At 36.5% G+C, this 13,653-nt stretch overlaps 1 protein-coding gene across 2 annotated transcripts in view; it reads right to left on the minus strand.

Moving 5' to 3' along the window:
• PDHX (pyruvate dehydrogenase complex component X) overlaps positions 1-13,653 on the minus strand; it is a 41,235-nt gene that overhangs the window by 12,330 nt on the left and 15,252 nt on the right. For both annotated transcript variants that reach the window (XM_034417359.3, XM_087877269.1), the window contains exons 6-7: positions 4,636-4,813; positions 4,080-4,227 (exon numbers count right to left, since the gene is read on the minus strand). In XM_034417359.3, coding sequence (XP_034273250.1) covers positions 4,080-4,227; positions 4,636-4,813 — 326 coding nt within the window. The remainder of the gene's footprint in view (positions 1-4,079; positions 4,228-4,635; positions 4,814-13,653) is intronic.

A 13,653-nucleotide genomic window follows, 5' to 3' on the forward strand; every position in this document is an offset into this window, starting at 1 on the left:
AGTCTGTGATGCCCTTGGGGCTACTGCTATTTAAATGACATAAAGCCATCCACAAATCCTTAAAATCCGGTTAACAGTAACAGAGAGTAGAAAGGAACTTTACCGCAAGCTGCAAAATCTAAAAGATTTAACTATCATAAAACCATTTCTTCTTGGTTAATAGTTAGCTTGATGATGCACACTGATTCGTGGTAGTTCTACATTTTGAGACATAAGTTTGTTTTCTTTAGCTGAATAGAGATCAGTCACTGATTCCTTTTTCTATATTACACCATCATTTTACAGAATGTGATATTGTTTTATTGTTAACATACTTCTTCACTATAGAAACTTTTACCATCTTAAAATGATGCTGCAACCACAAATACAGGTGGTTAGTATCTGAATGTACAAAAGTCAACAATTCAGTTTAATGGCTTGTTGTTAGTTGCCAAGTCGTGTCCCGACCCATCGCAACCACATAGACAACGTTCCTCCAGGCCTTCCTGTCCTCTACCATCCTCTGGAGTCCATTTAAGCTCACACTGACTGCTTCAGTGACTCCATCCAGCCACCTCATTCTCTGCCGTCCCCTTCTTCTTTTGCCCTCAATCGTTCCCGTCATTAGGCTCTTCTCCAGTGAGTCCTTCCTTCTCATTAGGTGGCCAAAGTATTTGAGTTTCATCTTCAGAATCTGGTCTTCTAAAGAGCAGTCAGGGTTGATCTCCTCTAGGACTGACCGGTTTGATCGCCTTGCAGTCCAAGGGACTCACAGGAGTCTTCTTCAGCACCATAGTTCAAAGGCCTCAATTCTTTGGTGCTCAGTGTAATGGCTAGGTTCAAACAAATCAGTATCTTTACAAGAAAAACTGGGTGAATGTTATTTCTGTTTTAAAAACCAGAAATTGTTGATTGAATTAAAACTATACATCTTGTTGGTTGGATTCTCTGGGCTTTGGGAGATCAATGCCAATATATTGATCAGGGTTGTTTTGCAGATATTTGACCCCATGTCCCATCAAGCCTTCTTTGGTGAAAAATTCAGAAGAGGAATTGCCTGGTTGTATTTGTAGTCTGCATAAGTTTTGAACCCAGGAGTTGGTTGGTGATTGAAGGTCTCTCATGACCAATAAACTTTTTAGTGACTTTGAACATTAACAGTCCCTTTAACAGATCAATGGATCTTTATATTTTATTTATTTTATTTTATTTTATATCCAATTTATATACCACCCTTCTCCCTGAAGACTCAGGGCGGTGTACAGCCGAATAAAAACATAAATTACAAACATTAAAATAGTATTAAAAGAATATATATAAATTTGGCCCCGTAATTTAAGAACAATAACAAACCCATTTAAAACATTTAAAAATTAAGAAAAAAAGTTAAGCCAACCCGGCTTGCTGAAAAAAGAGGGTTTTAAGGGCACGGCGGAAGGCACCGTGATCTATCACCCAGTCAAGCACATGATCCAAACTATATGCAACAAACAGATAAGGCACACCAATCAAATGGAACTGACACTCAATTAATGATACTTAAATTGAAAAGTTTCATATATCATTACTTGATAAACAGTTGATATGCCTAGTTTGTTCAGATTTTTTTCTTTTTTCCCTTTTGCTTGTTACTGTTTGAAAAACTAAAAAGTGAAACTATGAAAGAATTGGAGAATTGTATTCTACCACATGCAGATAATATGTTTTGCTTTATAGACAGATATAGAAAGTGGTTTTAAGTTCACTTTCATGCTTATCGCTAGACAGTTATCCAAGCTTTGATCACTAGATGAAATCAAGAACTTACATATTCACCTTTTCTCAGCAAAAAAATTATTATTTGACCATAGTGAAATCCTACGAAACAGCCTAGCCTCAATAATCACTAAAATATTATATTTTGGGATTTTTCCCAATTTTGAAAATGCAGGCAAATCTATCTTTTGGGTAAACTGGGCCTTTGATAGTACTATTATTTTAGATTTAACTGGGCCTTTAAACAACTTTTGCAGAATGAAAAAATAAATCTGTGGAGTGCTTCTTGGCATTTTATTCAGCGCAAGCATTTGTTATACAGTCTATCAGGTCCAGATGTTATTGCTACTTCTGGAAATTCCATAATGGATGGAAATTATGGAAGAATCAATCATGGCTCCTAAGGCAACAGCCTTTCTCTTAATAGGAAATTGATGAAACTGATATTATTTGATTTGATTTCAGTCCCACCTGACTCCAACTTGACCCTACGAATTTACTAGTTACCAATGCAACCTGTAAGAAGGATTCTGGCAGTACAACTAAGAAATGTTATTAAAAAGCACTTTTGTGAGCCACAGTTCATTTCATCAAATGAGATTAATTTCCTTTCCACTGAAACCAGTGGAAGGTTGCTTTAAATACTACAATATTCAATTCCCTGTGATCTTAAATGAGGTCATTTCAACAATAAAAATATTATTCAGACCTCAGAGAATAATAAATAACAGAGCAACTGCCTGGCTAAGTTGAAACTCATGAGTTGGAATATTAACTAGTAGGGTTTGGACTATCCCATTACTGTCACATTTTGGATTTAAACCAATTTCTGTTGTGAATTTGACTTTGGATGACAGCTATGCATTAAAGAGGCATATGTTTGTCCTGGCTTTTCCCCAGTGCTTGGACATTATCAAGGTTTCAAGATGTACTATATATATTTGGGGCATAGGGGCTGGATAAAAGAATTATATCTGTGAAATGCAGATGTAGATTGTTGGCTGTCAATCTTTGAAAGAGGCAAGGAAATTTTTGAGCAATATAGCAAGCATTCTGAATGTTCTCTTTATAACTTAATCACTTAGCTTTCTATTTTTCTTTTGCATTATTATATTGCTAATACCGTTTTTATTCTGCTTTTGTTGTTGATTTGTCCAATATAAGAAAGTAGGTTTAAACAAACTCTCCCTTTTAAATGTCACATCAGCATGGTAAAATACTTTTGAAACTGAGGGAAAATTTTATTTTAGAACACGATACCATATCATATAAAGAAAAATAGATATCTTTAAAAATAAATATACATGACAATACTTGCAGTATATCTTAATGAATGATTATCACCTTTTTTTATGCTGACCTATCATACTTAGGCAAAGAATATGATGTGGAAAGAAGCAGAGTTAACTGTTTGGAAAACAGTGGATAGTCTGTGGTTTCTCTGGTTCTAAATTTAAATCAATAATATTTTGAAACCAGTTAAAATTCCTCCAAACCAATAATTGAACTGAGAACAGTGTCTGTTCTATAAGATACTGTATAAGTTCATTATGTATGAACTTTTCCATATATGTTTAAGGAAAAATCTAAATTCTAGAAAAATATAACCAACAATTAACCCTGAATTTTGGTATCTTTCTTCCAAATTGCTGTAATGAGTATAGCTTACCAGGATTAAGGAAAAAATATGGCACACATATTCAAAACTCTATGCAAAGCAATACGCAACAACAGAAATTGCTTGTTGGCAAAACTAAAAGCTGGAATTCTATCTTCCCCACATACCCTCACCTCCATCAGTTGCAGCGTTACTGTGTAAAAAGTATTCAAAAAAACAACATAAAGCTCACCAGGGCTGGCTGAAGTGGAAAAACATCATCATTTAAATAATCCTACCTGTTTAGAATACTAATGAAAGAATTTGCCCTCTGCACCTCCTAAGGCTGCTAATTAAGCGGTAACCTTCAAATGCTTCATTCAAAATGTAAAACCATTCAAGTGAATAGGTTTATAGTGGAATTTGCAGATTCTTTTTTGGGTAGGTGTATAATTGCTTAACTCTTAAGCAAAAAATAATAAATTAAGTAGAAATCCTCTGCGACAATAACAGCGGGACAGTTGTCATCAAAACCAATTAACAACTATCCATGCTAAATGTTGGATTGCAAGAGATGTCACACATGCAAACAAAATACTCATCTGCATATAAGATCAAAGGCAGAATTTTGACAGGCATTTTGATTCTTTTCAGAAAAGCTCGAGACGCCCTGCAGTAAATGCTGCATAGCTGAGTAGACAGATCAGAATTTTAATACTTGGTTTTAAAAAATAGGAAAGAGTTTTACCTTTTGCCAACTCTTGCCTTAGATTTAGTATAGCACCAAGGTCACAATCAGCCGATGCATATGCATGAGGTACCGTGGTCTTTGATTCTGTTAGTTTCTTAGCAATAACTCTTCTTGTGTCGCTAGCAGGGATTTCAGTGAACGGACTCTTGCAATAAAAACACATTTTACATATTAAATTAAAGGAAGAAAGATGATTTCCATGGAATAGATCATGACAATAAAGGACATCCTTTAAATCATAACGTTTTGTGGTGGAAAAACTGGGTTTTAATGTATAATGTTTTCTAAATAACTATGATGCCAATTATAGCTTTCTTAAATCAAAATGAACATTCTACATAGGCATATAAACTACAAGGCATGTATAAATATTCATTACAATTCCCACTGAAGTCCACCCAGAATCATAACAGATCGGTGTGTCCTTAAGTTGCATAAATAAATAAAACTCTAAATTGAATTCTAAAACCCTCCTGGTATAATTCTATCATTTATTTTTACATAATGTGATGCAGTGATCTTAGCGTAGCTATAAATCTGAGAAAGTTAATACCATAGAAGCTGGCCGGCCAGGAACAGACACAGGGATAACTGGAGGACGTGAAGCACTAATGGGCACGCTTGCTGATGGTGCAGACAAAGGCATTCCAGCTTGGTGTAGGGGAAGCGAAGAAACCATGGGTTTTGCTTCCACAGGCTTCTGCTTCTGCTCTAAAAGCTTGAGGGCATCCCTGTCAATTCAAAGACACAAGTGGAAAGGTTTAAGACACACTTCAAATCTAATGAAGTGCAAATAAATCTATAAAACAACCTCTACAAAGCACAAAGGCCTGGTGTGCTCTGGTCCATGGGGTCGTAAACAGTCAGACATGACTTAGCGCCTGAACGACAGGACCAATAACAAAGCACAACAAAAATCCACTCCAAAATCAGTCCTGTTACTGGAGATTATTTACCAAGCAATTTATAGGTCTCATTATTAGGCATTCATTTATAGGACAATAGATTTAAGTTGTAAACCAAACCATTTGGACTACAGTAGTGTTTTTCAAACTTGGCAACTTTAAGATATGTAGACTTCAGCTCACAGAATTTCAGAGATAGTATGCTGGCTGCAGAATTCTGAAAGTTGAAGTTCATGCATTGTAAATTTGCCAAGTTTGAAAAATACTGGACAATACATACTATTTCACTATATGAAATGCCAAAATTTCCCTGTCAGGACTATTCTTAAATCCTCTCCCATGTCAACACAGTACACAGTCGCAGACTGCAGACTTTACCATGTCTGAAATTAGAATTGGGTTTATGGTGCTGTCTAGGAAGATAAAATTGAAAATAGAACATAGCTATTAGGATTGCAGTGACATTTCATCGTACTATATTTTGAAAAGAAGAGTAATTTCCTGTGCATTTCAAGTTTACAATATTTATTTATAATCCACCTTTATTATTTTTATATATAACTCAACATACTTAATATTCTTATTTGACTCCCAACACCCAACAACAACATTGTGAGGTGGATTGAGTCGAGACAGAATGACTGCCCAAGGCCACCCAGCAGGCTCTCATGCCTAAAATGGAACTATAACTTACAGTCTCCTGGTTGACAGACGAGCACCTAGATATATTATACAATAAATTATATTATTGAAAGTCATTGGTAGTCAGATAGCATACAAGTTTAATAAATAGTTATATTACATTTATATTATTGTATTATTTATTCATAAAAATGAATACTTTATTATTGTTGTTTATTGACCATTGATTATTATATATTAAACATGTATGCAGCTCAACTCCCAATGATTCTGAGGAGGTTATGACAAAGAAATTACAGTAACTCAATAAAAGATGGCAAGAATGACAGACTGGATGGAACAAAGCAAGAGTCTCATTCTTTCTCACCAGGGGAGAGGAAGAGGAGCCCTGTCTTGCTCCATGTGTCCCCAAAATATGAGATCTCCCCGAAAATAAAACCAAGCCCTTATTTCGGGGTTCAAAAAATATAAGACAGGGTCTTATTTTCAGGGAAACACGGTAGCAGCAGAGCGTGGGCCATCTGGATCTTGAAGGGAACTTTGTTCCTCTTTGTTCTAGAGAGAAAGGCATTGCTACAGAGAAGGCATGTTTCTGAGGTTCTGGAGAAATGGTGTTGTTTAATTGAGCAAACCTGAATTGTGCCAATGCTTGAAGATCAAGTTGGCTAGGCAGATACTATGATAGATACTATGGGAGACAGGCAGTTCAAGAAGAAGCCAGGTCTTATGCCATGAAGGCTTTTACAGGTAACCATCACACCCAGAAACAAACTGGCAAACAGTACAACTTGTGAAGCAGAGATGTTACATGGCACACTAAGAAATGCACATCACTGCTTGCAACTGCTGCACTATGTACCAGTTGAAGTTTCAAGGGCAGCTCCATGTTGAGTGTGTGGCAGTAATCAAGCTATGAGGGGACTAGGGCATGAGAGACTACCTAAAGCCCACCAATCCAGCCCCAATCTAGAAAAAAGTGCAACTCTTTAAGAGAAGTTGCTAATCCAGGAAGATTTCCAGATTGCACACCAACCTTGAAGGGTAAGTGCAACCACATCCAAGGTCGATGATGAAATATTGCCAGATCTGGATAGCTGAAACACTCACAGCCATTTGGTCTTGGTAATATTTAGAAAGGTAATGGCCAATTATTGATGAATTTTTGAATATTGGAAGAATGGACCAGACACAGACTACATTTGTTGTGCTTAGATTCTAAGGAAATCTTTTCAAAAATAAACTACACTTTAAATTATCCCATTAAAAGTAACCTTTTTAGGCTGAATGAAACTCATAAACTGGATACATATATTATACACGAAGGCAGGAGTCCCCAACCCCCAGGCTGCGGCCCACTACTTGGCCATAAGCCATTTGGATCTGGGCCGTGGAAGTAACAGGCAAGCACGTGCATCCCCACTTGTGTGAGCAGAGGGTGAGCTCATGTATACGTGCTTCATTTGTATGAGCAGTGTGCGTGCCTGCCTGCTGCTCAAGCAAATGGAGTTGCATGCACTTGTTGGTTGCTTGCGTGGAACCATCCACTCTTCCCCTCCCATCAGTTCACAAAGTCAGAAAGGTTGGGGAACTCTGCACTAAGGTATAATGAGGGTAACTTTGTATTTATTAGCAGTTTCTAGAACTAGATATTCAATAATTTGATTGATGCATTTGGAAGTCTGTATTGCCACAAAATAAGGCAAGAATGCTGGAAGGAAGTACAGAAGTTGTAGGGGATTCCTCACTGGAGAAAAGAAAGACCGGACAGCCACCTATCTGAAATGGTATAGGGCCATAATGGGAAACCTATGGCATGCGTGCCACAGGTGGCACGCGGAGCCCTCTCTGTGGGCACGCGAGCCGTTGCCCAGCTCAGCTCCACTGCGTATGCATGCACACTTTCCCCCCAGCCAGCTGATTTTTGGGTCTCTGCCTTGCAAGCAGGGGATGTGTGCGGATGCGCGGGGGGGGCGCTACCTTTCTCCTCACTTTCTGCTGCCCATGCCTTCCCAAATCTCTGGAGATCCTGCTCCCAGCCCTGTTTTGGGAAGTGAGGCTTTTCCCCACTCCCAGCCCTGTTTTGGGAGGTGAGGCTTTTTTTCCTCCCCAGCGCTGTCATGGGATGTGAGGCCAAAAGGGGGTGTTGTGTGCGCATGCGTGGGGGGAGGGGAGCACGGGGTCACATGAGCATGTGCGGGGGAGGAGAACGTGGGGGGCTGCATGTGCAGGGGGCGGGGCATGCGGGAGGGGCAGTGCATTATGGGTGTTCGCATGCACGCATGTGCTATTGCACGCACGCACACGCTTTTGGCACCTGAGGGAAAAAACATTAGCCATCACTGGTATAGGGTCTCCAGCTTGAGCAGGGGGTTGGACTAGAAAACCTCCAAGGTGCCTCCTAGCTATATTCTGACTGAACTCTATACTTCGGCCACAAAAATGTGTGGGATGAAGTTGGTGAAATTCCTAAAACTACTAAAAAAGGGAGCTATTATATGCTTCCCACTTCTTTCCAAATTCAGACTTTGGTAATAGACACAGGTCAAGCTCTTAAATTTTGAGGAAGTGAACCAAATTCTTCCTAAGTATTTGGTTTAAGTGCAACCAGTGCCATAAATAATTTGGGGAAAGGTGGCACTGACAGTACTGTAATCTTCTGCCACTCAGCTGATCATGAGGAGGAAAACGAAGAGATCAGACTAATACTCAGACATAATAATCAATTCTTCTACAAACGCTTCAAATGTGGAACCCACTAAGCAAAATCTCAATTTACAACAGCATTTCTGGTAACAAAGAAGGAAAGAAAAGAGATGAGGAATATTTTTTCCAGTCAGTTTAATTTTTGTTTCACTTTGGAGATTAGCATAATTTATTCATCTGCATTCGCTGTCTTGCATTTTCAACACAACTGTATAGAAAACAGAAAGCTGCTCTATGCAGGAATGGGATTTTCTTTGTTGAGGGGTTCATTCATTTACATCATCTAGTCTGCCAAGATATGTGTCCTCATTTCTTTTCCCTCTCTTTGATCTAATGGATTATATCTTTTCAAACCATTACTCCAATTTATTTAAGCACATTGGGAAACAATAAAGGCAATTTCTGACAGCTTCTTTTTAGAACAAGCTTAACCCATAGTAGATGCTTTGCTGATTTCTTCAGAAATCTGGTTCTCCCATCCCCCTCTGAAGTGGAATGCCTTATCAGCTACTGTACGCTTTAAGCAAACATCAGAATCTAACAATAATCTAACAATGATTAATGCTGGTTAAGCAGGAGAGAGAAAAATCTCCCCTCTTCCTGAATTTGGATTCTGTCTTCTTAACTGTGGTAATAATAATTTAAAAATCACATTGTTTTCTTAATTAATTCTTAATTTGACTTGTGACTATGGATGAAATATGCAGAAGAAATTCATCCACAGATATTGTATGGTGATGACCGCTAACTTTGATGGCTTATTAAACTAAAGTTTATTCTCCACAAAATTAAGTTTTGTGGAGAATATGCCTCTTTGGAAAAGCCAATTAAATGGGACATCAATGGCCACTGATAATATAACTCACAGTGGTACATCCTCCAGGCAAAGAGGAATTAAGTACAGCTAGGAACAGTTCTCAAGATGGTAGGATCTTTCGTCTGCTCTAATGATGTTTGTTTATTTGTCAGAACTTTATCTTGCCTTGCCTCTAGGAACTTAAATTAAAAATAAATTAAAACAAATAATGAAGTTGATGGTATAAACCAGTGGTGAAATGTAAAATTTGTTACTACCGGTTCTGTGGGCGTGGCTTGATGGGGGGGGGCAAACTTTTTTTTTTTTTTTTTTTTTTTTTTACTTTTAGAAGCATTTTTTCTACAACCTCTTCGGCTGAAGAGGAAAAAATGCTTTTAAAAATTAAAAAAAAAGCCTCTGTTGATTGTGCGGTTCAGCTGGGCATAGGGGGCAGGATTTTTGCTACCAGTTCTCTGAACTACCCATGGCCATCGCTACCAGATCGGGCAATCCAGTCCGAACCAGGAGCATTTCACCCCTTTCTACTAAATACTTTAAACTGCTTGTTATTTCTGATTATCTAGGAACACTGTATATCTACCAGGCCGTCCTATTTGATTCTCAAAGTAACCCTGAAATTTGCTGAGAAACAGTAATTGGTGTGAAATCATCTTTTAAGATTCCACTGCTGAGGGTAGACTTGAGCTGAGCTCTCTCAGTCCAGCAACCCTTCACACTGGCTCCAAAACAGTGATAAACAACTCCACTATTTTGCCATGTCTAACTATATGCACTGTTTTGAAATATGTTTAACAAAAATATGATAAATAAAACTTTTTAAAATTACACTATACTTCGACATCACTGGTAATGGAAGTACATGTGCCTGATGAACTATATATAAAAATAGCACCTACTATTTGGAATGCACTCCCCCTGGAGATACAGAGGATCCCGGATCTATGCACCTTCTGCCGCACCCTCAAGACTTTCTTATTTCAACAGGCTGGCCTGGCCTAACTCCTCCCTTTTAAATTTTTTAATTGTAAATTTTAAATCTGTTTTAAGTATTGGGGTTTTAATTTGTTCCGGGCAAAATTTATTTAATGTGGTTTTATATTGTTCTTTTAAATTTTGTAATCTATGTGTTTTATTTTTTGGCTGTTCGCCGCCCTGAGTCCTTCGGGAGTAGGGCGGTATATAAATTTAATAAAAGAAAAGAAAGAAAAGAAAAAGAATTCAAAGGGATTATAAGAACATCCATATTATGGAACAATTGCTATTTTAATTGCTTATTTAATAAAGCAGTAACATTTTATGGAAAACAATTTTCTTAACTGAAAAAGCAATTACTATTATGTGCAGAGATAATCAGAAATAATGAGCAATTTAAAGTATCTAGTAGAAAGTTTATACCATCAACTTCATTATTTGTTTTAATTTATACAGATTTGAAATCCTAATTTTTAATCTGCAAAACACAATTTTTTTCATGCTACTGCAGAATAATTAATATGTTCAACAATATGAAAACAGAGTTAAAAATATACTTACAGAGTTTTAAAAAGTAATGCATTACTTATAGAAATCTTTAAATTACTAAATATTACCCACATGCCTTCTATACACACACATACACACACACACACACACACACACACACTGTATATATATATAAATAGATAGATAGATAGATAGATAGATAGATAGATAGATAGATAGATAGATAGATATAGATATAGATATAGATATAGATGTAGATATAGATATAGATATAGATATAGATATAGATAAATAGATAGATCAGGAAGTTCCAATCTGGACAGAATATGAAAAAAAAGTCTGGCTCCAGATCAGCAAAAAGAGTAAGATAAGGTTGTATGTTCTTTTCTTATTTATTCAAACTATTTGCAGAATATATATTTAGGATGGCTAGATTGGAGGGAGAGGAGTATGGTTTTAAATTGGAGGAAGAACTTGTGCTATTTCATGATACTACACTGTCAGCAGAAAATACAAATTATTTATAAGCTTTAGTAATGAAAGTCAAGGATCATAGGGAAAACGGGGAAAGGATTAAATATAAAGAGGATCAAGCTAATGACAACTCTTAGAACTAATCAAAAAGATATTTAGAAATATGAAATATAAATAAATAAATTTAATTACTGGGTAGTTCCTGCCTTATAGGATTAACTTTCAATGGTAAGGAACCAGCAGTCAAGAAATACACATCAGATTGGCATTTGGTGGGACATTAGGAAATGTCAAGATACCTACAAATACCAGAATTGTGTAGACAATACTTTCTCCTTTGACTATGGAACTGAGAGTTGGGCTTTGAAGGAGGAGGCTAGAAGGAATGTTCGTGATTTTGAAAATTGGTTCCTCAGAATATCATGGATAGCCAAGGAAAACAAAAAATGGATCATAGAAAGAATCAATCCAGAGTTCTCTCTTTAACATAAATTACAGGTTCAAAACAAACTTTGGAGACATTATACAAAGATGTGGCTCCTCTGAGAAATTTATTATGATGGGAAAGGTGGAGAGAAAAAGGACAATTAACTGCAAGGTAAATGGATTCAATTACAGTGGTGAAGAGTGAAAGACTTGGAGGACCAGGTTGGTGATAGATAATCTAGGAAAAGCTCCACGTAGTCACTAAGAGTTAACATTGATTTGATAGCACATAGTCAATATATCTATTATGAATGAATCTATTTGTGATATCTAGGACTTTAGTTATAAATTACTGTAACACAACTGCACTATTAAAATCAATGAGGATTTTGCTAATGACTTCAATTAAGTATGAATTTCACCATCAGTAATTCCTCAATTCATTTTGCCAATTCTGAAAAATACAAAACACAGTCTTCTACATTCTCAGGACATGCCATTATCAGTGGAGTAGATAAGGTTCACGATGATGAACAAAATAAATGCAAACCTATTTACCAATTTTGCTTCTAGGAGGCTTTTTAAAACACCATTTTACAACAGAGATCTCTCTCCCAAAATAAAACACCAGAATGTATAAAATCCAATATCACAGATTCGTTGAAATAATGTGCTCTGTATAAAATGTAACTTTTATGAAAAATTGTAATTTGTGACATTCAGCACAAGAAATTTAGCTTCATTCCCTGTAGTGTGCCCTTTACTGTAAATTTTACTGAAAACTGTGTTTTGCTGCCACCTGCAGTTCTCAGACTCGTGGGGGGGAATCTACAACATCAAATAGTCCATTGCTTATTGTTTTATTTTAATTAGCATATTGGCTATAATAAACAATTGAGGGTAGGTAGTAAGAATTATCTGCTATATGATACCTCCTTCATCAGGTAACATATAATGAAAATATGACTTGCTCTTATCTTAACTCATTATATGGATGAGTAGTTAAAGACATGTCTAAGGGTGAAAAACATTATTTTTTGTCCTTGTACAAAAACCTGTGTTAAATGTCCATAGCTACTAGGGAAAATTAATTACTGTAGGCATCTTAGTAATCTTTAGAAGTTTTCCATCTGCCATGAATTAATTATATATTATAAATTACATTTACTTTTTTACAATTACTAAGATTCCTCATAATTATTGTTACATGTGGGGTATTATGTATTCAGTTTACTCTTCTGTCTAAATCGGGTCACAATAACAAAATAGAGGTTGTGTTTATTCATTTTTAATACAAAGATCTATTATGCCATTTCAGTATTGGCGCTGTCTTAGTGGATGGCTTCCCATTATCTCTGAGAAGTTAGCAATATTTAAGTGCTCTGTTACGAAAGGCAGTTCATTTATTAATAGAAAGAAAAAGCCCACAGTTATGAAACAATCACTCATAAATCTAAGCATAGCAATCTCAACTACTATAACTGATTTAGAAAATGCTGGATAAGGATTCTTGCTTAAGATCTAAAACCTTTTATTACCAAGCAGTCTGTATGATACACAGCTCCATACAAGCTCCATCATTCCAAAGTATCTTTCAATTAATTTCAGTGCAAGTAGGAGCAACGCAATCCTAGTAGGATCACTTGGTTGTGTAAATGGCCCCACCATTCTATAAATAGAATCAGAAACTGAACTGATTTAACAACACCTTTCAAAGCATAGCATTTTCACAATTGTGGCAGCCATTGAGGAGCTGGATGGAAGAAAAACTTTTGGTCCTTGCGAAAGAGAAGTCTATATGGTTCAATCTTGAAATTTCCATTTTCCAACAAAAATCAGCTGCTTCAAATGTTTGCGTAATTTCTTTATTCTGTATAACTTTAGTCTGATGTCACTGATTCAGACCTGACCTTTGGTGACTGTATTGGAAGATGCCTGCTTGTCCCTGGTAATAACTCTTGCTCTTCCAAATACATTGCAACAGTCCACTTGATTTGTGGACTTGAACAGTCCACAAAGAACATCCATCTCTTTGATGATCTTTTTCTTCTGTTCTCTGAATTCTGCCAAACCTCTGTTAAACTCAGTGGTGGGTTTCACTTACCTTTGCTACCGGTTCACT

Source organism: Pantherophis guttatus, chromosome 1 (assembly GCF_059756535.1).
Source record: "Pantherophis guttatus breed Tessera chromosome 1, ASM5975653v1, whole genome shotgun sequence".
In the NCBI taxonomy this organism is placed as follows: Eukaryota; Metazoa; Chordata; class Lepidosauria; order Squamata; family Colubridae; genus Pantherophis; species Pantherophis guttatus.